Source organism: Anser cygnoides, chromosome 4 (genome assembly GCF_040182565.1).
Source record: "Anser cygnoides isolate HZ-2024a breed goose chromosome 4, Taihu_goose_T2T_genome, whole genome shotgun sequence".
Lineage (NCBI taxonomy): Eukaryota > Metazoa > Chordata > Aves > Anseriformes > Anatidae > Anser > Anser cygnoides.
Genome location: NC_089876.1, coordinates 9,361,792 through 9,388,179, shown reverse-complemented (window position 1 = coordinate 9,388,179; position 26,388 = coordinate 9,361,792). Strand labels below are relative to the sequence as shown.

At 39.7% G+C, this 26,388-nt stretch overlaps 1 protein-coding gene across 5 annotated transcripts in view; it reads right to left on the bottom strand.

Moving 5' to 3' along the window:
• Nucleotides 1-3,108: 3,108 nt before the first annotated feature.
• Nucleotides 3,109-26,388, bottom strand: part of CFAP99 (cilia and flagella associated protein 99) — a 57,752-nt gene continuing 34,472 nt past the window's right edge. For all 5 annotated transcript variants that reach the window (XM_048045634.2, XM_013178629.3, XM_013178630.3 and 2 more), the window contains 7 exons: nucleotides 24,100-24,188; nucleotides 21,861-22,065; nucleotides 20,010-20,151; nucleotides 18,660-18,811; nucleotides 13,592-13,797; nucleotides 5,880-6,042; nucleotides 3,109-3,623 (listed from right to left, as the gene is read on the bottom strand). In XM_048045634.2, the coding sequence (XP_047901591.2) occupies nucleotides 3,456-3,623; nucleotides 5,880-6,042; nucleotides 13,592-13,797; nucleotides 18,660-18,811; nucleotides 20,010-20,151; nucleotides 21,861-22,065; nucleotides 24,100-24,188 (1,125 nt within the window). In that variant the 3' untranslated portion in view covers nucleotides 3,109-3,455. The remainder of the gene's footprint in view (nucleotides 3,624-5,879; nucleotides 6,043-13,591; nucleotides 13,798-18,659; nucleotides 18,812-20,009; nucleotides 20,152-21,860; nucleotides 22,066-24,099; nucleotides 24,189-26,388) is intronic.

Genomic DNA, 26,388 nt, shown 5'->3' with positions numbered 1-26,388 from the left:
CGCCCCCCTCGGCTCCCCTCAGCGCTGCCCCCCCCCCCCCTTTCCCCTCAGCCCGCCGCCATTACGCCCCCCTCGCCCTCCTCCCCCCCCCCCGCCCCCATCGGAGCCCCCCGGCCTGCGGCCCTCACCCTCCGCGCCCGGCCCGGCGACGGCGTAAGAGCAGCGCCCGCCCCCGCCTCCCTGCCATTGGTGGCGGCGCCGCTCCGCCGCCCGCCCAAAGGCCGCGGCGCCCGTCAATCAAAGGGGGAGGTGGAAAAAGAACCCGCCCGCCTCTTATCCGGCCGCGGGGCGTGCTGGGAGTTGTAGTTTCCACGGGTGGGAGTGAGGCCTGTACGTCCCTCACGGCCCGGTGCCCCCTTGGAAAGTTTTTTTCCCCCCCAGGGGTTTGCTCGGTGTCGTGGCGGGGCTGCCCTCTGCCCCTTCCTCACCTCTTCCTCCCTCTGCCCCTTCCTCACGGCCGTTGTCTGCTACGAATTCCCCAGTGCACCCAGGGGGATTTGTCAGAGACATCAGCCTGGGGGGTCGTTGCCTATTGCTTCTGGCATGATTAGCCCAAATCCTCAATAAAACTTACCATACATGCTTGCCAATGTATTTTGCATCTCCTCTGACCATCAGAAGCATTTTCTGGCTGCTTTCCCTGGCCTACCTTTGATTTTTACTGCCCCACACCTGTCAGTCTGCCTTTTTGTAGATAAATCTGTAGCTCTTCCTGCTGACTTCTCTTGCCTTTCCTCCCTGGGTAAATCTCTCCTGAGATTTGTACCAGTTTTTGCCTGCCAAGCCAATGCAGCACTGTCTTTGGTTTTATGTGACTAATGAAATACCTGCACTGTGTAGGGCTGATCTGGTTGCCTGGCCAGGCCCCTAGGGACTTGCCTCATTATCAGGCTGTGAGTCTGGTTTGGTGTAGGGAGCCACGTGGCAGTGACCGTGGCACAAGAGCATGCACCCTGTGTCCAAAACCCTTTGGTTTTTCCTCAGTTTTTCTCGGACTCGTTATACTGTAGGTCCACAACAAAGTTTTTCTGATCTGGCCATCTACACTGAAATAGGAGACCTCACATTTATCTGAGTGATTCTGGCATGTGAAATTTATGGTGTTGAAAGGGGTTTCTTAATGAGTCTGTCACTAAAACCAGACAGGTAAAACCTCTGGTTTTGTGACTGTTTTCAGAGATTATTGAAGAGCCAGCCTTGTCCACTTACACTTGTCTCCTTGGCTGTAACAAATACTGTAACAAACATGTAAGTGAATGAATCACAAATTATTCATGCCCCTGTGTTTACCAGTGTGAAGGCACTGTTGATTACCAATTATCTCTGTGTGGATTAACCAGGCTGTGGATTATCTGTGCCACAAGTACAAGCTGTGGCTTGCACAGAGAAGTGCAGCTGTATTGTTTCAAAGCTCCCTTGGCTCTGATGGTATTACAGCTGCTTTTATAATTTAAGGCTAGAAAGTCCTGCCAGACCTTTGCTGGCTCTCTGTGGGATCACCTTAGGTTTCAGTGTACCATATTCCTGGAATGAGGAATAATACTAGGGGAAGTGCTCTGGTGGCCATGGGCAGAGTGGTTTTGGATAGGGTCTGCTGCCTCCAACATCAAGTTACACGCGTTTGTCTTGAGGAACATGTTATTTTTAATGTTATCCTGTATATTCTGTTGCAAGACCTGCCATCACCTTAAAATCAATAGCTTATGGAAAATAAGAATACATTGGTATTTTTCTTTAAAGACTCAAACTCTTTTATATTCCTCTAAACATTAATTCTGAAGAAGAACTCATGCATCAGATCCTCAGGTAACAAGAACAGAGCTATTTGTAACTTCTTATGATGATGAATCCACAGCTAGATTATTGAGATTCCTCAGCCCTTCCATTTGAAAGCACGGAAAACATGGAGAAGGAAATATTTCTGAGTCACCTTGACTGCAATTGAGTAAGAATTTTGAAGGCCTGGTCCAACATCCCAGGGGAAGAACCATGCAGTATGATAGTTTTTTTAAATTTCTTTATTACCTACCTAAGCATACTTAAAAAATAAATAAATCTCAAAATGCAAGATATATCAAAAAGTATAAGAGGTACTACTCAGCTATGCAATATTCCAAAACATGACTGTCAGCCCTGTTAATTGCTAGCTTCTGGAAAACTGAGGTGTTACAGTCAAGACCTGGCTTTGCCGTTCTGCAACAGAATGCTGAACAACCACAAAGGAAGATGAACTCCCTGCCACCTAGTGTTTGTCCTTTTAGGCTTTTACAATCCTCTATCACACATAAGGTCATAGTTCTCTCTTCTCTGTAGCTGTGCTGCTATCATTCCTTCTTTTCACTCTCGTAGGTTCCCTAACTCTTCCTACAGAGCATGAGTCCTACATTGCTTTTGTGGACTACCATAGCATTTGCAACAAATGAAAAATACAGCACATTTTATCAGCTTGCAGATTGTGGAAGTGATCTTCACAGCTAGATGGCAACAAAAGAATTCCATTAGACTTCCCGCTCTAAAAAGTGAGAAATGTAATGTTGTGAGAGCATTAAAAGCAGCTGCCTGACTCTAATGTCAATGACAGTCTCCTTCAATTTAAATATTTGCAATAGCCATAATTAAACACTTAGTAACTGGCATCAAGTTAAAATAGAAATACATTACATAGTCGTACTGCTGTGCAGATTTTAATTCAGATTTATATCCTCCTTGGCTTTGTGCCTAGAGTAAGTCTTGTGATTTAAAAGCTGTTTTACCCAGTATAGAAATTGTCATAGAGGGCAAATTATCTTCTAGGTGAGTAACAGAATTTTAACTTTTCTGGAAGCAGCTTGCTAAAGAGATCAAACAATGTTATGTTCTCTTTCCACTGTTTAAAGACTGAAGACATTAACCTCTGCAAACAGAGGGATGGTCTGTCGGGTCACTGAGTCTGGCCTCTGGCAGCTGCAGGCTATCGTGTCATCTAAACCTTCTGAACAGTTTTTCCCTTACCCTCTAAAAGCAGTGTTGAGACTGGTGATCCTGTTACACACAGTTACTGTCATGGAAGATGTGTTAGGAGCCTGGGCTGAGCATGCCTTCTGAAAAGATGCTTATATAAACAAATGCTGCTTGTTTTTTCCCCCATTTTTATTCTCTGGGAAAGTGAACATAGCAAACCATGTCCCAGGATGCAATGATAGCAGAAATACAGACCTTAGCATTCTCACCCAGACATTTGCTATTTTGATTTCTTACAGCTTTTTATTCTAACTGAAGAATATACGTATATACCATTATAGCTTTAAAATAAAATTCCATTCTAAAAAATTAACACATTTTTATTCTATTGTGCCTGTATGACCCAAATTTTGCTATTCACACTGTGGAGATCAGATAAAGATTAAAATTCAACCTTGTAGTAAAAAGTCGCACTGGGAGATTTCCAACAGGCCTGAGTTTGTTCCAAGGGTACTTTATTTTACCTCAGAGCGCAATATACAAGCTGTGGCTCCACTTCTTGCTGCCTCATAGGCAGCCATTTTCTGAGCTGTTTCTCTGGCCGTGAAGCCGTGCTGAAGGGTCTTGAACCTCCTTTCCCGACTCTCTTCCAGTTCTTTCCAGTGGTTCCATTGCAAAGAATCCTGCAGAGATGACACACATGATCAGACTGCCGAGAATATAATGCTGCTATTTAGATACACCAAACTTTTATTTCATAATGTGGCTGGCTGGTAACACAGCTATTTGCTAACATGATTGGGGAATGTCAACATCAATTTGGGCATGATGGATAGAAAGGTAACTCAATTGGGTTGCCCAGTTTAAGATAAATTACCCAGCTGCAACACTCCATAGAATGTGAGGTCAAGCTAAAACTATCTGGATAGTCTTCTGTGGCTCCAAAGCCACAGAATCTCATGTTCTTTCTTTGCCATCAGGTTATTCTTGAAGCTGTAAATGAACAGTGGCACAAATCCTATCAGACTCTGCTGGTTTGCTGATTTACAAGCTAGGTTCACAAGGGATCATTCTCCATAAAGCTCATAAGAAACAGAAAACAGCTACTTTTTCATCTGATATTTCACTTAAAATGGTAGAAAAAATACATTTTCTTAAATAAATGGTAGCTTTCTGTATCTTAGTTTTCCAAATTGCAATATACATTCTGTTTTACTAAGAACTTAATAGTAATTTATTAACAAATGTTACTTTCACTTGTACCAGCACAAACGTGTTGGGCCTCAGAGGCTATCACAAACGCAATTGAAGCTACGATCTGACTTGGGACTTTAATATGTGGGGTGAGTTTCACTTTTTGTCTATATATTGAGAAGCCTAAAAGGTAGCAGTACAAACTGAATGCCAGATAGCTATTACACCATAACTGAGGATTATTTTCCTATAGTCACTCTAACACCGTGTACAGCAATATGCAGTTCGACTAGAAAAAGATGCTGCTGGGCATATCTGACCAGAATTGAACCACTTCGCTGTAATAACATTTGGACAGGGTCATGCAGAGCTGAACAGCACTGATGGAACAAACGCCAAAACATCTAAATAATTTATAGTAACCTTAAGGTTTTCCTCTGGTTTTCTTTTCTCTCTTTTTTTTTTTTCTTTTTTACAGATGTCTTAACATTTGAGCAGACCATAAACAAAAACACTGTGACATCTTAGGAGACTTAGTGTGTAAAGCTAAAATAAAAAAAAAAAAAAAAAGACAAAGTCTAACTTCAAAACACCTTTCAAGCCTTGGCTTTTTTCACGTTTATAAAACACCAGAGCACTCACACAGACCCACATCAGTAGTCAAAAGTCGTAGCTCTGAATTTATAATTTGTTTATTTTAAAAATGTCTCACATTTGTAATTATATAGCTGCTTTCCTTTGAAGTCTGCATTTATTCCTTCTACTTTATACTGGACCTCATTCAGCAAAGTGATTAAGCGTATGTTCAAAGCCTCAGTTCAGGAAGCCATCCCAATTTAGGAAATGTTTTCTTCAAATAGGCCTTCAATATTTTCTTTGCTAAAAGGAATAGACCTAGTGTCTATGTAAGCACCTACATGTTTTGCTTGCTGTGGCTTGAAATGGGACTTCTGAGGGCAGCAACCACTGATACTCTGAAAGATTGCACTATTTCAGTTTCTAGACTATACACACTTGAAAAATACATTTTTCCTCTTGATTGAATTCAGCTTGATCCTTCTCACAAAACAGGTAGAGAGTTACTATTTTTGTAGGTAAAGAATTACTATTTTAGGATTAGGAGATTTAGTTCTAATTTTATAATGCTCTAGTACAGCTTTGAAAAAGTGACCCTGTCGTGACCGTTCACTGCGGTGTTTCATACGCCGAGGGAGACGTACTGTTACTGCTACATGAACCACTTGTAAATGTTAGGCACGCGTGAGGCAATGGCAGAGGCAGCAGCAGCAGTGGGAGCAGCAGCTCTCACCCCCTGTCTTTAGACACTTGCCATGGAAACACAACCAGTATAAACCAGCACAAAGCCCACAGGCTTACTGGTGCTTCCATTTGATGTTGTGGGACCAGGTTGAGGAAGGGCTAGGTAAAAATCGTGGGAATGATAAATTGGAGCATGCCTTGGGTGCGAGAAGGGGAGAACCTGTTTCAGTGGGATGAGAGTGTGTGGCAACGCAAGTGGGAAGCTCGGTATGGGACGGATGGACCCTGGCCTGTGGTAGCAGAACGTATGGCAAGGAGCTGAGGTCAAGGCTATTGTTTGGGGACACTGTGCCTATGTGGGGAGTTGTCACTGTCACCCAGGTGTCACACAACCTGCTTCTGCCACCCCTGCCAGCGCTGGCAGTAGAGTCAAACCCTAAACAGCAGATCTGTCACACAGCATTTCCCTTAAGTAACTCTCAGACCTTCCTTGATGTAATGCTGGTTTTCTGGGGAGTAATTTTTAAGAGTCCTGCTTGCTTTTTACGCTCCATTGCCTTCTCTACAATCTTTTTCTGTAGGTTTAAAATGCGTTCATCTTTCATATGACTTTCACCAGCCTGGGACTTTCTTTTCTTTTCTTCTTGTCTGCAAAATGAAAAAGAAGCAATGAGAAGGTAAAATAATATCAACCTACAGAATAAATCCATCTGAGTATATATTACGTGGATGATAATGAATTCGCTCTTGCTTCTGGGGACCAGCTAGACTGAAAACAGGTTTAAATCATATTGCTCAATGAATGTGGAATTCACAGCTTGCTTCTTGTTGTTTACAGAACAGCATTACTAAACAGGATAGAATAATTTCTTCCCACAGGATGCCGTGATGACAATAGCTGAAGTATTTCAAGCTGACATGACATTCTTTGGAAAAAAAACATGTGCAAAACTTGTGTTAATGCTACAGCTTTTTGCTTGTGAGAGCTACAGAGTTTTCTTTATATGATCATTAGTATTCATCTCAATTGCTGTATTCCTTGGCAAATGAAAGATATTCTTTACTGTGTAATCTCAATGCCCAGATTCAGAATATATGGGGCAGTGATGTACGAAGGTTAGAGGGTCTAGGTGGGCATAAATTGATAGTACCATGTGTAGCATATGTGTAAGGCGTAAGCATAAAAGACAGGTCATTGGATAGTCTCTTTTTTTCTTCCTTGCTTTTTTTCCCCTTCTATTATAGCTCCTTTTCAGTCCTTTGTTACATTTTATCTGTTTTTGCTTACTTTCACCCAGCTGGTACAACCTACTCACAATTTTTCATGTAAGTTGCACCACCTTGCACAGTGACTTACATCCAGCTTTCTCTTTTGTACATTGCCCTTGGATTTGGCTGAGTATCATCAGGCTGCAGCGTTACATTATGCCATGAGCAGTTGTCAATCTCTGGCCAAATCCAGTGCTAAAGTCAGTGTCAGACCTACCAAGGAATATACATCATATATCACCTGGTTAGATCTGATGTCTTCTCTCAGCTGGCAAGGGTAGTTTTCTCCAAGGTCCTTTTATACTGCAGTAATACAACATTACATTGCTATTATGGGAAACCTGAAGAGGATTCTGAACAACGAAGAGCAGAGTGTGCTGGGGCCATGTTCAGCCCATACTGGAACTGCTGCTCTGTGAGTGGCAGGACTAATTTCACTGACAGGTTGCCCCTTAGAAATGTTTTACAACAGAACTGTTTCTTCATCGCTTGGGCATATAAGTATATAAGCTTAGAAGTATAAGGCACACTCTTCTCATGACCTGCGGAGGTCCCTTCCAACCTTAACCATGCTGTGGTTCTCAAGGAGCTGGAAGAATGAAGGGGATGAAGGAAGAGGTTTTTCTTCTGAAGCTAGAACCACCAGTTTGCTTTAAAAACGGTCTGTATCAAGATTCCAGGGATGCAAACACTTCTTTCATCTCGGGAGAGATGTTTTTGTCTGCCTTGTTAGCTTCATCCTTGCTAATAGGAAAATCCTCGTAATAGCAGGTATTCTTCAGAGCAGCCATTCTGTTCTGTGGTTCCCTGAATCCTCAGGAATTGGGTGAAGGGGAAATTTGACTCATGGTACATTCTGAAATGTGACTGTGAACTCTAAAAAAGGGGCACAGTTTAGCTTGGTTTCTCATTTCCAGTTGCTTTACTGAGACACTTCCTGAACTGTGCTGCTTGCGTCATGCTGTCTGGATGGGATAACACTTCCGTACCTTCCCTGATACGGTGACACACTCTGCGACACCGAGATTAATTCTTAACACTGTTCTCTAAGTCTAAAAATGATGTACTATCATTTAATCTAATTGAGAACACGGGATATTTCTCCTTGCACCGTAACGAGGCGTAGCATTCCAAGGGATATAGGAGAATATAACGATAAGGTTTTTATGTAAACACTTGATGATTAAATATTGTCAGTGGGAATAAGCAACAAAACGTTTCATTACATGCAAATCCAGATTCTTGTGAATACCACTACGGGAAAAACAGCAAGAGGTTTAACATCATGGAGCAGCAGCAGCAGCTGCTTATGAATTAACATTGTGAATAGTTGGTTATCATCAGACTGATATTCAGTCCTCTTCAACACGAAGGCATGTGCCAGCCATCTACACTATTCCAAAAAGCAGCCAGTCCCATACATTTTCAGATGCCACAGCACATCCTAATGGAAACTCAAAGAGGGGAAGAAAGTGCTGGTTTTCTGTGATGGCCAGTTAATGCCTTTTAGGACTCAAGACAGCAAAACCTCACACAATTTCTGTTTCCCCATATCACATGGGAAGCAAGGTAAGAGTCACTCGGAATGGGATAGTACACGGCTAGAAGAATCCTCTCCAGATTCAATAGGAAATTATCCGATAATTTCTGGAAAACCTATACAGAGATCCTTTATTATTATTATTATTATTATCAGCTATTGGTATTGAGTAAACAACTTGAATAAAAAGCAGTCTTTAAGAATGGTCTTGGTTCCTAAAAGGTATTGTCAAGTCTTTGGTCCAAAAGAGAATTTGTGTCTTTTCCTTTGGTCTCAGACAAGAGTTTCCTGCCCCTTTGTGAATCTGCCATAAATAAATAAATAGAATAAAATTCCCTATGAAAGACTTTGAAAAAAAATGCAATCCTTTTAATGTCCATATATATTTGAAATGGTTTAATGAACTCTAGTTTTTGCTTAGTGACCTTGTCAGAAATTACCCTTTAGTGGTAAGGAATGAGATGAGATTCTTGTATGTGCCTAAGGAAGTCTGTAGTGGTGTGGGGTGTATGTATAAACTACTTAAAGGAGGAAGGGTAAGGTACTAATGAGAGATTCACCAGAATATGGATTAAAAACCAAAACAAAATAAAACAAAAACTGAGGTTTTTTTATCTACCACTGATTTCATTCTCTACTCACTTCCTGTGTATACTGTGCATACAGTCAATAGCAGGAAGACTTTGGCTCACAGTGATGAAGTGCAGAGCGATTCAATCAGTGATGGGTAAAATGTGTCTTTTCTACTTAAAAAAAATATTCCAGGCCTTGTAAACTGAAGTTCACATCCCATACTCATTCTCTCAGTGATTTCCTTAAATAACATAAAGAATTAAAAAAAAAAAAAGTATATTTTTACTTCACATTTTACAATTTGCAATGGAATTTGGCAGTTCAGATTCTTCTTATTTACAAATCCCTTGTAATTATTTATCTACCCTGCAATTTTAGCGTCTGGCCAAATGGACTCTAGGTCCAACAGGTCATCTGGCCTATAACTGAAGAAGCAACTCAGCACTAAAGGTTTTCCCTGTATGAGATGAAAGCCCTTGGAAAAGCCAGGTTAGGCCATCCCAGCTGTGTTCAAAAAGTGGGGAGCCTGTAGATTTGCCCAGAGGATTCCTCCTGAAATCCAACCAGTGTCTTCATTTACATTCTCAAACTCCAGACGTGCATTGAAACCGTGAGATAGATGCATGACAGTTCTTAACTGATTCAATACTAGCAGCAGATGGAGTAAAAATGGCTGCTTGACCATTCTAGGCACCAAAATATCACTTGAGCATCTAGGACTGTTTTTATATGCTCACCTTACGAATAGCCTTGTGTTGTGCAACAAACACAAGCATATTTTTAAAAGCAGAAGGAAACTTGAAGAAGTATGGTTGCCTCATACTGCAGTAAACAATACATTTTTTGCTATTTCCTCTTTCTTTCAGTCTCAGTGACTAGGGCTGTCTGTACTTCACAGTACTTTGTCTTTTATCTGTCCTGCACTATATAATCTTAGTTATTGCAATGAGGAAAATGAATGTATCTGTTAACAGCTCGCTGTTAAGGGAGCCATTATTTTCATATTTAAGCATACTCTACTGCCAGATTGATTACTGTTTTGTACTAATGTGAGGGATTTCAGCATTCAAATTCTGGCTCTCTTCCAAAACAATTAACTTGCTAAGCACCTCATTTCAGGTGGGGAAGCGACTGTTACTCTGTTTTCCTCAGCTGAAATAAAGATTATCAAGCTGTACAATCAGTGTTCACCCACAGAACTGCAGGGCGGTGGAGGCAGGCAGGGACCTCTGGGGGCCACCTGCTCCAATCCTGCTCAGGCAGGGCTGCCCAGGACCACGTCCAGGTGGCTTCTGAAGCTCTCCAAGGAGGGGACTCCACAACCTCTCCGGGCAACCTCTGTCCTCCACACAGCACAGAAAAGCTTCCTGATCAGGTTCAGATGGCACCTCCTGTGTTTCATTGTGTGCCCGCTGCCTCTTGTCCTGACACGGGGTACCGCTAAGAGCCTGACTCCATCTTTTTACAGCCTCCTTTCAGGTATTTATGCTGATGATCCATCGTTGCTGATGAATTTCTTCCTACTGTTTCAATGCTAGTGAAGAACTGATTACCAGCGGCAGGGACTGAGAAAACAAATCTTACTTCCCTACTGCAATCATGTACAGCACCCTAAGTACTTGTGAAATTTGTGAAATTAATGAAATCAAAAAATATTATGAAATACCAAACCAAGGTCCCTCATATTGCTAATTATTCTTGCTTCTGTGTACCTTACGTATGTGGCAGTGGCTGGAGGGGGCATGGATATGCTACTGTCATCTATGTGAGACACTTAAATGTGAGAGACAATAAAATAGTGTGGTGTTTCCTAGGGGGGCTTGCAGGGGAGCCAGGAATTGAGTATGAGAAGTTTTGTGAGATAGCCTTCCTCTAGACAGCTTTAAACCACATGAATGGGGAGAACATGCAGCCCCAAGACCAGGCTAAATCTAACCCAAAGCAAAACCACCAAGCCACAGATAATGTGGACGGAGGGAGCCTCAGCACCAACTGATTTTATCTGTTGCTTCTTACTGAGTTTAATTACCTGCAATATAGACGTAGCCTCGCTAGAGTGAAAGATCTGAAGCATACAGGCACATACCCACAGTACATTAGGATGTATTCATATGGTCATAAATCTTTTGGTGTTCATGTTTGGAAGCTGAGAACTCCAGTGTTTGTCCACTTCATATGCCAGTGCTGATTTTCAAACTGTGTGAAATTCTAGCAATTAAAGGGACGTCCTGCGTACATACTGAATTGATTCTTAAGTGTTCTGCAGGCACTCACAAAGCTACTGCTGTGATGGATGTCATGGCTTGCAGTCTATTAAAGGCTGATGTCTCTGTAATTTTTCATGTTCCATTTCCTATTTTGTTTAATATAGTTCATTATATGCTTGCTCAATGTGCTTCTTTTGTGTTGATGTATGTCTGTTTGTAAATGATATTGAAAGGAACCTGCTTGGTAGGGACCCAATTAAACTCCAGCTGACACTAACTAAAGCACATTTGTTTGGAAAAGCTTAGCCATCATACTTTAGCTGATTAGCAGGAGCCTTCAACATAACACAATTGAAGATATAACATGTAATTTCTTGTTGATGCACAGCGATATCTTATGAGCACCATTGGTAAGATTTGCTATTCTATCCCTGTAATTATGATTTAATTCTGTAAACATAATAATTTGCTCTTTACATCTTCTGTGCAGTATATCAGTACAAGCCAAAAAACTGATCACTCACATCGACTTGATAGAAATTTCAGGAGACTGGATCTGTAAATCAGGTTTAACACACGAAGCCTATAGCTTGTTTAGAGAAAAACAAAAGCTGCAGCAAAGTGTCTAGCACTCATAAATAGGCCAGCATGCTGCATATTAACACCGCCATAGATTTGCATTCTGGATGATAATGCATTAAATACATTCCTGAAGAACATTTCTAGTATGCTTTGATGATGCCTCTTCATAGCAGATGCTCCCAAGCTATGAGACATGAAAGAAAATGTCTTGTAACATCTATAATGAAACTTTATATTTGCTTTATTTGGAGAGCAAACAGGACTCCATTAAAATAAAGTATATTCCTGTATTCCTTACCATGAGTCTGAACAGAAGCTTGCAAACTCAGTGTTTAATTTCATTTAGATTCTACCATCTTTGGCATGGTGGTCTGTTCTAAATAACATTTCAAATATGTCCGGACAAAAAGTGAATCAAAGTTAACTTTGCATTCAGGCATAGCTTATTTCAGGATCAGAAGAGTTTTAGATTTGAATTAAGGCAAAGAGTCTATATTAAAGAAACCCAGCACTATGCAATATGCACGGACTGCATTATCTACCACAAATGATTATTAGAGTGCTCACTAGAAGAAACACATTTTATAAGGTATACAAGTTCTTAACGCCTAGTTTGAATCTCTGGTGGAAAAGGATGACTTGAAATGCTCCCACGGGCTTGCACAACACTGAATGCTTAGAGATGGGAATTTATTTCCAGCTCTAACTCCATTTCAGGTCCTTTAGTCTTAGTCTTCTCTTTATAGATGCTGTAGAAGAGAAGTTCACTGATCTATGCAGTCAATCCACTGGAGCTGCAGTTATTGATTCATTAAACTCATTAAACTATGCTCCCGAGTACTAACACAGTAAAACCTCACTCTTTGGAGATTAACTGTCAGCAGCAAACCAAATCACAGCTGGGACCGGTGAAAACTATTTGAATGAATACATCAATACTGCCTGCTGTGATTGGGATTTAGAACTGGAAGATAAACCAATAACATGAATTGAACTCTTACAAAGCCACCTTCGGTATCGAAGTGATAAACACAAATTTAAGACGTGTCTAAAGATGCATGCTTTTAGCCTGATAGAATATGTCTTCAAAATGCCAGCCCGAACACCTGCTTGCAGGATAAATATCGCAAGACAAGGACTAAACTATCTAACTCACAAAAGAAAAAAAGTGAAAGAAAACTTGCAAAAAAATGGCAAATAGTCAAGATGCATTAAAAATGGCATAAGATCAAGAGGTGTGCCATATTTTATACTTTTACACAGGCTTTCTTCTTGCTCAGATTTATTTGCAAATAGTTTTAACTTAGATTTTAAATTGTTTGTGGAAGGGACCTGTCTTCTGCATATGTAACCATCTATGATGGTTATGGATCCTTTATGACAATGAATAATAAATATGATAATGAATAATAAATATGAATAATGAATACAAAATTTGATCAGAGAGCCTGTAAGCAAAGATTTTTCTCTTTGATCTACTGCTATAATTTATTTAATTTATAATTTATTATTATTATCAGAAAATCTCCTTCCTAAAATATCTTTAATTTCCAAAATAAAGCCTGCCCTTTTACATAACAAATGAAATTCAAGGAAGAAGACTATAGCCCTAGTGTATTGGTTTAGATGAAAATGAGAAACCACTTTTAGTAGCAAGTTAGAATGATTTTAATAAAATCAAATTAGTTCTGATTAACTGAAAAGGAGCAGAAGAAAGGCAGAGCATCTTTCACAAGATATGATTTTGGCTCCCAATCCTGAGGCAATGCTGTCAACACTAGCCTATAGAGCATCTTCAACCACAAATTCAAACTGATGAAAAAGATTTGTTACAGTTGATGCAAAATATTTTCAAGAATAAACTGGAAATCCTGGCCCCAGTGTAATCTTTGACAGAAGTCACACTGCTTCATAAAGGGGCAGTATTTTGCCCCCCCCCTTTTTTTTTTTTTTGAATTCTGAAGGGGCTAGCAAGATATTAACGAAGTTGCAATGTGTTAAATGTCATATGCTGTTTTATACTGACTTTAATGCAGCCGCTCGTCCAAGTTCTGCTCTGAACACGGAAATCTGGTCCAGTTTATCTAGAAGAAGTTGTTCCTTAGCTTGTTTTTCATGAATTATCTGGTCTCTCTTCTCTTCCTCTGCTGCCTTCTGTGCTTCTCTGAGTAGAGCGAGGCGTTCACGCAGTTCCACTACTGACATTTCACAAATTAAACCGTGGCCACCAGTCTAGGAAATACGAAATATAGGTTAAAATAACATAGTAAATGGCAAGGGGAGAGTAAATGACTAAAACCAGAATATTTTGATTGTGTTCCAAATCATGCTGAACATGTTTTGACTTCAAAAAAGACAGGCATGGCTCTAACCCAACTGTAATTTACAAGCTGTTTTTCAGGTGTAGAGCTCATCTTTTATATGTGTAAAAACAGTAGGCACACAAAACATTTCATGAGAAAGCACTGAAGTATAGTGTAGATTAAACATAAACACATTTGCTGTCCAGAAAAAAAGTAGCTGACCTATCTTTTAGTTTTAGTTAGACTTTACAAGTTTTGAAACGTGTAAAAGTGCATATTTTCTAAGTTTGTAAAACTAGAACTGACCTTACTCTCAAAAATATGCATTTTTTTTTGTATTTATCTATTTCCAAGTTACAGATTTGATCTATGATGGCATCTACTATTTTTATCTGAAAAGACAAGAAATAAAAAGTGCTTTGTACACAGGAAATTCAAAAAAATGCCCAAACTTAAATTATTCAAACACAAATGTTTAACGAAAGCTTTTTAAAATCTGCTTTGCAATGAGAATGTGTTGTGGTTTAACCCAGCAGGCAGCTCAGCACCACAAAGTTGTTCACTCACTTACCCGCAGTGGGATGGGGGAGAGAACTGCAAATAAGTTAAAACTCGTGGGCTGAGTTAAGGCAGTTTAATAGGACAGAAAAGGAAGGAAAAACAGTGGTAATAATAATGATAGACGAATATACAAAGGAAGTGATGTGCAATGCGATTGCTCACCACCCCACTGACTGATGCCTGTCCCGTCCCCAAGCAGTGACCCCCACACCCCCGCCAGACCAACCCCTGCAGATTTATTGCTCAGCATGATGTCCTGTGGTACGGGATGTCCCTTTGGCCAGTTTGGGTCAGCTGTGGTGGTTCTGTCCCCTCCCAGCTCCTGGTGCACCCCCAGCCCACTCTGGCAGGGCAGTGCGAAAAGCTGAAAAGGCCTTGACTCAGTGTAAGCAGCACACTGCAACACCTAAAACATCAGTGTGCTGTCAGCATTGTTCTCATCCTAAATCCAAAACACAGCCTCATACCAACTGCTAGGATGAAAATGAACTCTATCCCAGCCAAAATCAGGACAGAGTGATAATGAGTCTGATTCTGAGATATAATGAGAGACTTCTGCGCCTTAGATTGCATCTGAAGACAGATCATTTCTCAACAGTTGTGTATATATTTGAAGTTTTCAGCCCTTGTTCTTACATAAACTCTCCCTTTCCCTGGGTCTACGCATATATACACCTGCATAAAAGGGAAAACTTGCACAAACCCACATGAATATTGAACCTCTCTGCAGCTTTCTTCGCAAAATTTCATCCCTTTCACACAAAATAACATTCTTTTGTCTATCAACCTAGATTTGGTACACATCTTTGGCACATATCTGGTACTATAGCATGTTATAATGGAATGCATAAGACGGGTGCGGAAGTCAAGATGCTTACCAGATAGAGTTGTATAAAATTAAGAGTGATATAATCATTCAGATTTTAATCACAAAGGCCTTGGTCTACTTAGTTCCATAGAACTAGGGCCAGAAAATTAATAACAAAGTTTGGAAAGGCTGAACTAGGGGAGGGCAATACAAAAGAAAAACCACTCCTCCAAATTTATTTCTAAGACTGAAATTAAGTGGTAATGATAAATCTATGTACGTAAAAATCAATGCAATCATTTTAACGGAAATTATTCAGTTAAAGAGCCTTTGTGTTTTCAAACAATCCTTTTTAGCAGAAAAAAAAGCCCTTGTACTGAATACTTAGTTGCTTGTTGACAGAACACTACTTACCTTTCTGCTTTTGGGCTTTTCACAAAACAGAATGTGAAGGAAAAAAACAACCCCCCCCCAAAAAAAAACAGGAAAAGAGGAGGATGCTCTGTCAAAGACAGATGCTCTGATTGTCTGTTTGGCTGCAAGAACTGACATGGTCCCAGCCCCTCTTCTCTGGCCTGGTATGTCATCTAAGCAGCCTAGTCAGGAACCCTTTCTTCACTGAACATTTTGTGGCTGTTCAGAGCAGCAGGTCTATGAATCAGGGTGAAAGACGAGAGAGATGAAGAAAACAGTAATGGCAGTGGGAAGAAAAACATTTCCAAGGGTTTCTCCTACCATTTTGGTCCCCGCAGCTTCTCTTTCTAAATCTTCAAAAGTTGAGTCAGTAGGAAGAGAACGTCACCTCACTGTTTTTTCACCTAAAACCTGACTCCAGTTTTGGTTCGGTGGTTTCTGCTTCCACACAGAAGAGTTTAATGTTAAACAGTCTTCTTTTTGCATCTTTTTGATAAACATGTACCACCATAGGTTAGTGAAACAGTCAATGATCATTTATCTCATTCTCAGATTTCAATTTAGGGTGAATTTGCAAATGGCAAATGCTATCATACCTTGCCTCTAATTTAAGCTACTCAATGACCACCAAGATGTATTCACAGAAAGTGAAAGGCAAATGTTTTACAACAAAGCCTATGTCCCAGTGGTTGTGTGTGAGCATGGCAAGCAGAAACCAAAAAGGCCCAGGAAAGAGAATTTCCTAGAAGCATAGAATGGTAGAGGTGAATACTTTGAGTGTGTGCATTTCAAAAATATTCAGTGAAGTGGTTCCTAAAATAAGAAAGGTTCTATACTTGTGGAGTAGATAATGCTGATACTTAGGCAACTGAAGCACCATCAAGTTAAGAACTGGGTACTTTAAAAATTGTGAGAATGAGTGTGAATTTTATGGACACATACTTAATTTCATTGAGCCTGAAAAAGCCTGTTGTAGAAAGAGAAAAATAGGGCAAGCTATCACCAAAAGAATGCTAAATGACTCTTGAGAACCATTGCAATAGTGAGTATGAGGGAACTGTGAAATAAGCTGAGATATCATTCAGGTTGACTCTCTTATACTTGCAATATGACCTACATGGCCACGCCATTTCCAGCAACCTTACACTACAGTAACCTCACAAATAGCATAAGCTTGATTTCAAATGAGTTTTTCACGTGTGACTTGAAACCTGTTATGTTTTTCTGCTGTCTTTTCAGATGAGCTGGATGGGAAAATGCACTTAAAGCCATATCTGTACTTAGAAACAAACACGATTCCAGCGGAAGATCTATGTCAGGGGTTGACAGCCACTGTAAGTGGCAATGAAATGAACTAGGTTCACAAATAAAAAAGTACTGACATTCCAATCACCTTCACTTGCCTGAATGAGAACCTGCACCATTTTACCATTGTGACTGAAGAAGTAATGACATTTCCACATCCAACTACATTATACTGTTGTGTCTTTGCAGCCTACATCTTATGACTTTGCAGCCTACATCTTGTGACTGAATCATCTGGGTAATAACTGTGCAGTGAGACCACGCGCTAAGGGCTCTGTTTAGGGATGACAAAATGTGAAGCTCTATCTGGAGCAGTAAAAGACCTATAGATTGGAGTACCTTTCAGGTATTTCTATGCAGACAGTTTACATTATCTGTGGTGTAAAATAATTATTTGTACTCTTCACTTATTTCTCTCCTTTTTTTTTTTTAATTAGGTTTCAGTATTATTTCTCCATGGATGGCTGGAGTGAGTCTGAGTTTGAAAAAAGAGAATTGCATTCGTTGGCTGGAAAGGTGGAGAAGCAAAGAAAGTAAAGGAGGATTTGACATCTGGGGAGTTGGTTTTATTGTTGTTCACCTATTTCACACTTAAGATTAAATGTGTTCTAAATTCTGATAAATGAGATGGGTGCTTTATCTGGAGTCTGCAAATACATCAGGTAGCTTTAGAATCAGTGAATGTCTCAGTTCTCTTCAGAGGAGCAGGAGATAAAACCAAAGCATCATATAAACTGTTTGAACAGCCCCATGGATGGAAGACCTGTTCCTTCTGTATGGTTTCTGCAGACTAGCCATGGATGGTTTTGAATTTGTTATCTTCATTTGAATACTTATAAAAAAAAGGAAGGAAAAAAACCCAAAATGATTATATTTAAAATTGGTGGGGTCGTTTTATATTATGTTATTCTTTTTAATTTGGGTGTGAAAAATGGAAGAGTATCTTTTAGCTACTCTGCTTCTGGTTTAGTGGTAGGATAACAGATTTCTAGATGCTGACTAAGTCTGGAAATTCTGCAAAAGTGCCCACTGCCAAGCCCAGTGTCAGGTATATTAGTTGTTGTGTATCAATAGTAAGTCCAAGAAGTTTGGGATACATTTACTGTGGACTTAACCACACACAGACAAGGCATTTGCACAGTACATGTGTAACAGAACAGCAGGTTTTGGGTTCTCTAGACAATCTCTTGTGTATACCTGAATGTTGACAGTTTTGAAAGCACAGGAAATTAATTTTGCCGATTACCATGGCAATCAACACAGCAATATAAAAAACAGTACATCAGTTCACACTTTGTTTTTGTGTCAGTCCTTACTGAAGACTGACAAATCTGTGACTTTTTGAAGGTGGATAGCACACGTTGTAATCACTTGTAGTCTCTTTCTGAAGGATGTTGGGAAACCTAGATACCATTGGCAAAATACAAAGGAAGTTCAAAGGGCCTAAGATTTCACTTACCATGAGAACTTTTATGTAAGATCTCACTTACCATCACAACATTCTTCATGGTAAAAATTTTATTTTATAAACTTTGTGAAAGTTTCATTTCAAAACTAATCTTTGTGTCGTGGGGTCACTTTGCATTTAACACTACACATTCAGGCTGAGATATATCTGCATGCAGTACACAATTCCTCTGAACATGTGAAGCACATATGGTATACATTTATGTAAAAATTGTAGTTCTTCCTTTTGAGCTTACCTCAGTTAAATCAACAAACTTGTGTTTAAGGCTTGGTAAAGACTCAATGGCTCGTATTTGTTGAATTAATTCACATCTTTTCCGAAGCTTCTCCTCCTCTTCTTCTAAAGCTTGCCGAAGAAGTTCTCGATTTTCTTCACAAACTTCCTGAACTGAAAGAAAAGAACTAATCTCTGTTAGCTGATTGCATATTTTAACAAGTAGTCCATCTGGAGGAAAATTCATACGCATTTGTGAATAACGATAATAATACGGATCTAAAGGTACTTGAGGGAACAATCTGTCATTGGTGGGAGGAATGATTAGAGAAACAAATGAGTACTTCTCACCTCCAGTATCCATCATTCTATTCAACATAGAAGCTTATTGTATACATACGTAAAATAGACACTTTGAATTATTGCATCCTAATTTCTGCTCTAATTAATGTATACTGTTTCATTATTTAATACAAGGATATGATACAATTTCAAACATTCATAGTTTTTCAAGCTCTATATATCACAGAAATCATTGAAGTACAAAGGTTGGTAGGCTTTGCTAGACCATTTTAGACTGGCTAACACTCTCTGCCCCCTCAAATACAAGTACGGAGTAAGATAAGCAGAGAAAAGTCTTCTGCTCACTAAAATATGCACAGAGGTAGCCCATTTATACACCAGATGTTAAGATGGTATTGCATTCGAATATGTACAGACATGCCAGTCAGAACGGCCTTCTGCCTGGACTTCACTCGCTGATGCATTAACTGAAGAATTTTCTTTAAGAATTACGGAGGATGAGTAACATCATTTCTCTTCATCCTAATGAGTGGTCTGTCTCGGAGGTGCTACATCCTTCTCCCTTGTGATACTGCCCTTCTGGGAGACGTCTTTTCTTTCCTCAGCTACAATCTTCTTTTCCAGACTGTCTTCTCTGGAGAAGACAATAATCTTAAGCTATGATTCTTTCAGAGTGGTTGCTAGGCAAATCCTCTCTTAATGGTATGAATCACAAGAAGCTGAGCTTCAAAACTTGATTTGACAAAATGTACAGTCATTTCACATATGCTGCTTTTAGACGGAAGGGAAACCAGTTGCAGAACATTAGTGCTGTATTTTTCCCTTTTAAACAAAGAGTAATTCCCATGACCAGTAGCTTAGAATTTCTGATCTACCCATTACAAACTTGCTACTGGCATTCACATTCGTACATTTCTGCGAATGTATATCCTGGGTATTTGCCTCAGCTCCCCTTTCCTTTCAGTAAAAATTGTAATTACCCCACTAAAATAAAGTAATTTGGGGACATTTGGCATCATTTTTTAAATTTTTTATTTTTTTTTATTTTTTTCTGGCAATATATGAATACCTATCTGCTGTTTGTATTTCTGAAGCTTTACTTTTGCTTGCTTTGCGTTCTTGTGTCCTTCCACGACCTGCTCCACCAGCTCTCTCATTTCTTTCTGTTCCTGGAGACGTTTCTCTGCATACTGGTGCATCAGCTCTGCTTTCTAAATCCCAGACAAACAGGTTAATAAAATTACTGATAACTGGTGATCTGAGAGCCTCAAATCATTGAAACAGTGCAAAGACAAACGGATTCATAGGACTACATCATTCACAAAAGTAGCAAAGGACTTTGGCTGGGGACAACATAGAGACACAGTTTTAATGCTTCCCTCTCTACCTTTTAGTTTCGCACCACAGCAATCCATAACATTTGTACTGCTATTTCCCATGATTTTCTCCCATATGTTTCTAAAAGTAGACAAAAAAAGTCATCTCTGGATCTGGTTTTGAGATACCAAGAAGAGTGCTAGTCTAATACACAGACAGTTGTATGCCTGCAGGATCTTCTTTGGCCTGAGCTGTATATCTGTAACATACAGAAAGTCCACTTTTAGTGATCACATTCCTTTCTTTGCCAGACAAAACAAACAGGAAGCAGAAAACATTTTCCAACATTTTCTTCTGTATTTTCTGTTTTAGATGGAAGACGAGAGTTTTAAAAGAAGGAGGGAGGTCACCATGACAGCTGTTGGTCATGGATAAGAGTGTCCTGCTCTCATCTGTTGGAAAGTGAAGGGAGCTGCCTGGAATTGGTCAGGTTAGAGTAAGCCTGATTTGCACATTCCCAGATCAATATAGTTTGGGGTATTTCTGTTAAAAATAAAACATACATGCCCTGAAATCAAGGTGAATATAGTAGTTACAATCATTTTGGAATGGGTTGGAATGGGCACAGTTGTATATGTTAGGGTTCACTTTAAGTTTTTGCTACAGTGTCTAGATAGACATAATGCCCCAAAAGGTTGAAAGATTGTTATTGTTTTAAAAGGACAGAAAAGGACCACATTAAGCCTACTTCACTTCTGTAGTAAGGCCTTTATGAAAATCTTTGTGGCCCAGTCCTAAGTTGCTGAGACACTACTGAGACATCTGTGAGATGTGGCCAAGAGAAAAGTACTGGCCAGCCTATGGGCGTAGCAACAAACCAGGATGAGAAAAGAAAAGCAGTGGACACTGCCTGTGATAGTGACTATTCAAAATATTAAGTCTATAGTATTGATGATTTCTTGAGCATTTGCTTAGTTTATAGGAAAAGCACGAGAAATGTAATGTGAGTTTGGGAAAAAAATGAAAAGATCTAGCAATGTTTTGGGAAAAATGTGATTTGCCAGATTGCAAAATGTGTGGAGAGGTACTTCTTGGCGTAAGTATTCGGTTTTCCATGTATGTAGATCTAATGAGGGTTCCCTGTCTGAATTTTCCTCTAAGAGAGATCCAGGCATGTCAGATAATATGAAGTAAATTGAATTATATCAGTTGAAGAAAACAAATTCTTTTATATTTGTGGCTCTCATTTTAACAAGATAATGAAATTAGTTATGTATTGGTGATTTCTTTGCAAACAGTGCTTAATATCTCAGTATCTGTACAGAAAGAATATTCACAATGACATGAATGTAGGGCAAAATGCTTTAAACTGTTCAGCTGAACTCAGAAGTGCTACCGGTCAAATCAAAAACTTTAAAAAATACTTAGATGTATAAGCATTGCTGTGTCTGGTAGCTATAGCAGTATTCTTCCATTGCTTGCAGACTCCAGTGAGTAAAAACACTGTACAGAATTTTTATATCTACTTGTAAGAGGTATCGTCTATGGTAAGTTTTGCACTGGTTTAATGCAAGCAAAATTTGAGCAACACTATATGTATTACCTCTTCTCTCATTAGATCAGCTTTCTTCTTATTTTCTTGAGTTACATTCTGATGGGCTAAAACTGCCTCTTCATGACTCAGTTTCCCTTGAAGCCTCCTACATTCTATTTCAGCCAGTTGCTCCTCCAGATCTTTACCACGCATCTGTTTTTGCCATTCCAAGAATTCTGATGGGTCTCCAGCCCCTCGTAGCAAGTTTTCAATTCTGCAAGAGTGAAAGAAGAGTATGTCATAGTAGGGATCTGGCTCTCCAGCCCTGCCTTGGTTTGTAAAATCAGTTTGTTCTGACATAAAGTGTTTGATCTCTGCAGAGAAAAAAAGTGGTTGTTGCTAAGTCACTTCATAGATACATTTTAATTCCAGTCTAAGAGGAATTCCTACTAGGAAAGCCTGGGAAAGCTGGGCAGGAAAAAAGTGCATGAGGGTGTGAAAGTTTTCAGAACAGTAAAGCCCCAGAAGAGGGCTAATTTTATTTATATATGTATTCTCACAAGGAGCAAGAAGAATCAGGCCAAAGGTATGTACATTTGCTCAGAGGATTACTTTGCTTAGAGAAAGAACAAGAAACTTTTCTCTTTGGCAGTCTTCTTGGTCACTTCAACATAGAGAACAAAAATCTTTTTCTGCTTAATTCTATTTGTTTTGTATTTTGTCAATTAAATAATCCTTTAACATGTAATGAGGCAAAGAAGTATTCAGTTATTAAGAAAAACCACATTCTTATTTTCTGTGCTTGGTTGACAGAGAAGCATAGCAAAGCCCTGCAGCAGGCCCCTCAAAGTCCAGCAGCAGAGGATTGAATGAGCCAAGAATTTGGGCAGAGACACAAAAATGCAGTGAGTTGTGCCTTACTGTTGCTCCCCAATGCATATATATGTATGTGTTGTTTGTTAAATGCAGCTGAAGATTACATCTCATGAATATAAAATAGTGTTAAGTTGAGGGGAAAATCTCTTCCTTTACTGAGTGGAATAAAATTCTGCCAGACAGAATGAACAGTATCATGTATAATTGTATAAAAAAAACTCAATATGCACACACAGCTGTTAATGATAGGAGGTAACACAACCTGAGTGATGTGTAATATCTTACTGCTAAAATCCTGATCCATATATCAAAATTTGCTAGATCCAAAAACTAAATCCAACTTTAGGCAGTCATTCCAGGATTTAAAATGCTAATATTTAGTCCTTAGCCTGCTAAGTTAGGTGGATTAGTAATAATACTAAATAAAGATAACAATGGTATAGGTTTTATCTTTGTTAAAATTATTATTGAAAATGTTCTGTATTTCTAGTTATAGAATACAATCTGCAGTGTACACTCAGAAGTCAATCTCTCCCTAATTAAGATCAGCTGAAAATCTCTGCCACTTAGTCAGGCTTCCTTATGTCAGAGCCCTAAGAGCACCAAAAGGACCTGCAGCCTTTTGTTCCCCACTCCTAGGATTTAGTTTTATGTGTTCAAAGACAGCTCTGTTGTGTTGCAGCTGTACAGCACTGGATCAGAATGCAGTGAAAAGAGCTGTGTGAGGAAGAGCTGTGAAAATTCTTATGTGTGTGTGGACTTTCTTCCCGGGAGCTGTATTTCAGTTCGTGCTAACGGCCACTGTCCTTGCCTAAGCTATGTTGCAGGTATGTGTGTGCCCACCCTTGTACTTGCTGTAAGGATGTTGTCCTTACATGCCTTGCTGTCACTCAGCTCCTGGCTCATTTGCCTGGTGGAGCAGCACACTCTTAGCTCTCCATGACAGCTCACTGTGATAGAAATGGACAGGTATTTTTATATACGGATAAATAAGTTCAACTATCAAATCTGGCATTTAGTTCCCCAGAAACTGTCAAAGAAAATGAAGGTATATGAAATGATTTGGCTTAAAATATATGTTTCTTTTATAATGGACAGAGGTAAATGTGCATTTGGGACATTATTTATTCTGGAGAATTGGAATAAATATAACGAGTGATCCCTATTGGACTTTACAAGTGGACACTACCCAGAGTGTGAAATCAGAACACAGTCACACTTGCACAGCATCTACAGCAAAATGACTTTAATGTAGACATTCATTTTAGACTACTTTTCTCTTTGTCAGCAATATTTATAGAATAGCTTCCTAATGTCTTACAAGAGATCCCTTATATTACTTTACCTGGAGTTTACCTAGTTATTTTCATGTGGTTAATTATTCTGTAACAAGGGATGTGAAAAATAATCTGAGAAAGATGCTTGATTGTACCTCTTGAGCTCCTGTTCCATTTTCCGCTGATAGAGGGCACCCTCCCTTAAAATAGCTGCTGTATTTAATTTAATAGGTATATTGTCAATCTGTCAAGAAAGGGAATGTATATACTATCGTTAGTAATGTAAACCATAAAACAGAGTATAAAAACATTTCAATGGGTTAAATAAATCGACCTAAGACAGCATAAATTTTGCTTAAAGCATTCATCTAGCATTAATCTGACATTCACAATGAAATTGCATGCTGTTCATAAACCACTCAAGCTGCTTAAGAAATCAGCAAAGTCCCCCAAGTGGATTATAAATTTGTAATCACTCTTGGACCATGTCAAATCCCTTGGAGTGTGTTCACTTCCTTTCATTTCTTCAGTGCTCATATACATAGTGTGCATGGATTCCATCTGGGTTGAACAAAGAAAATAAACTGCTTCCAAAGTTAAATATTTTGTGTGCCTATCTCTGAGGGAAAACAAGTTAGCCAAAAACATTAAAGTAAAACATGAGCAGTACCTCTCACACAAAGGTCTCAAAAGTTCTTTTGCAAATAATCACTGTTTTAACTTCCTAACATTTCTAAGACAGCTGGTACTACCAATTGCCATATCCATTTGCTAGACAGAGGCAGCATAGTTCTCAGTGACTCTCAGTCTTCATGGTACAAGTTGGACTAGATCCTGTGGCTGCTCTGTAGTTCTTCAAGTACTGCCTTAGGACTAACTTCTAGACAACCTATAAATACTGCATGAGGAAGGGAACGATCTCTCTTCCAGTTAAAATGCTCCTTGAACACCTAGACTGTTCAGATGACAAAACATAACACCTTTGTAGATGTATATAATTAGAACTGATCAGAACCAAGGCAAAGCAGTGCAGGTGGGATAAGAACTGGGATCATTCTTGCAGAAAACAAAGTTTAGTCATAACACATTTGACCTAAGTCCACACAAGTTGTTTAGAATCCAAATGTCTATTTAAACTCCAAATTAACAACTTAATGAGTAGCTAAGAAACAGGTGCACAGAATCACTAAAGCAAATACTGTATGTACAAATATGTTCTGCAGTCTCCTGAAACTTATAAGCTAACTGGAAAAGCAAAGGAATATTTTATATTTCATATTAATTAGGCATGTTGAGGATAATAAATGCATGGTATCACCTAGAAATTCAGTAAGCAGAATTACTGAGTTTTCCACATTTAGAGTTGGAATGGAGTTGTCCATTTTAATGGAATTAATTACCTGCCTATTTCTTGGCAAAATGATGATAACTCAAAGAATTTAGGACAAGAACCCCAAACAATGTATTTAAAGATGGTTTTAAAGAGTAGGTAGACCTTCTCACAAGGTATTTGAAGTCACAATACAAACACAGTTTCCGCATTAAACTATTCTGGATATGAACTTGAACGGGGAACAGACCATTTTCCATATTTCCATATTTGCAGTTCTCTGACCCTTGGAAATCCTAGTGGAGAAACAATCAGTATAGTAGATTTTGTGACCTGACTATGTGTCTAAAGGACACAAGACAAACATCTGGATGAGGGCGTCCAGTGCACCCTCAGTAAGTTTGCAGATGACACCAAGCTAAGTGCGTGTGTCGATCTGCTCGAGGGCAGGAAGGCTCTGCAGGAGGATCTGGATAGGCTGGAGCGATGGGCTGAGGTCAACTGTATGAAGTTCAGCAAGGCCAAGTGCCGGGTCCTGCACCTGGGGCGTAACAACCCCAAGCAGCGCTACAGGCTGGGAGATGAGTGGCTGGAAAGCTGCCTGGCAGAGAAGGACCTGGGAGTATTGGTTGACAGTCGGCTGAATATGAGCCAGCAGTGTGCTCAGGTGGCCAAGAAGGCCAACAGCATCCTGGCCTGTATAAGAAGCAGTGTGGCCAGCAGGTCGAGGGAAGTGATTGTGCCCCTGTACTTGGCTCTGGTGAGGCCGCACCTTGAGTACTGTGTTCAGTTTTGGGCCCCTCGCTACAGGAAGGACATGGAGGTGCTCGAGCGAGTCCAGAGAAGGGCGACCAAGCTGGTGAGGGGTCTGGAGAACAAGTCTTACGAGGAGCGGCTGAGGGAGCTGGGCTTGTTCAGCCTGGAGAAGAGGAGGCTCAGGGGCGACCTTATCGCTCTCTACAGTTACCTTAAAGGAGGCTGTAGAGAGGTGGGGGTTGGTCTATTCTCCCACGTGCCTGGTGACAGGACGAGGGGGAATGGGCGAAAGTTGCGACAGGGGAGTTTTAGGTTGGATGTTAGGAAGTACTTCTTTACCGAAAGGGTTATTAAGCAT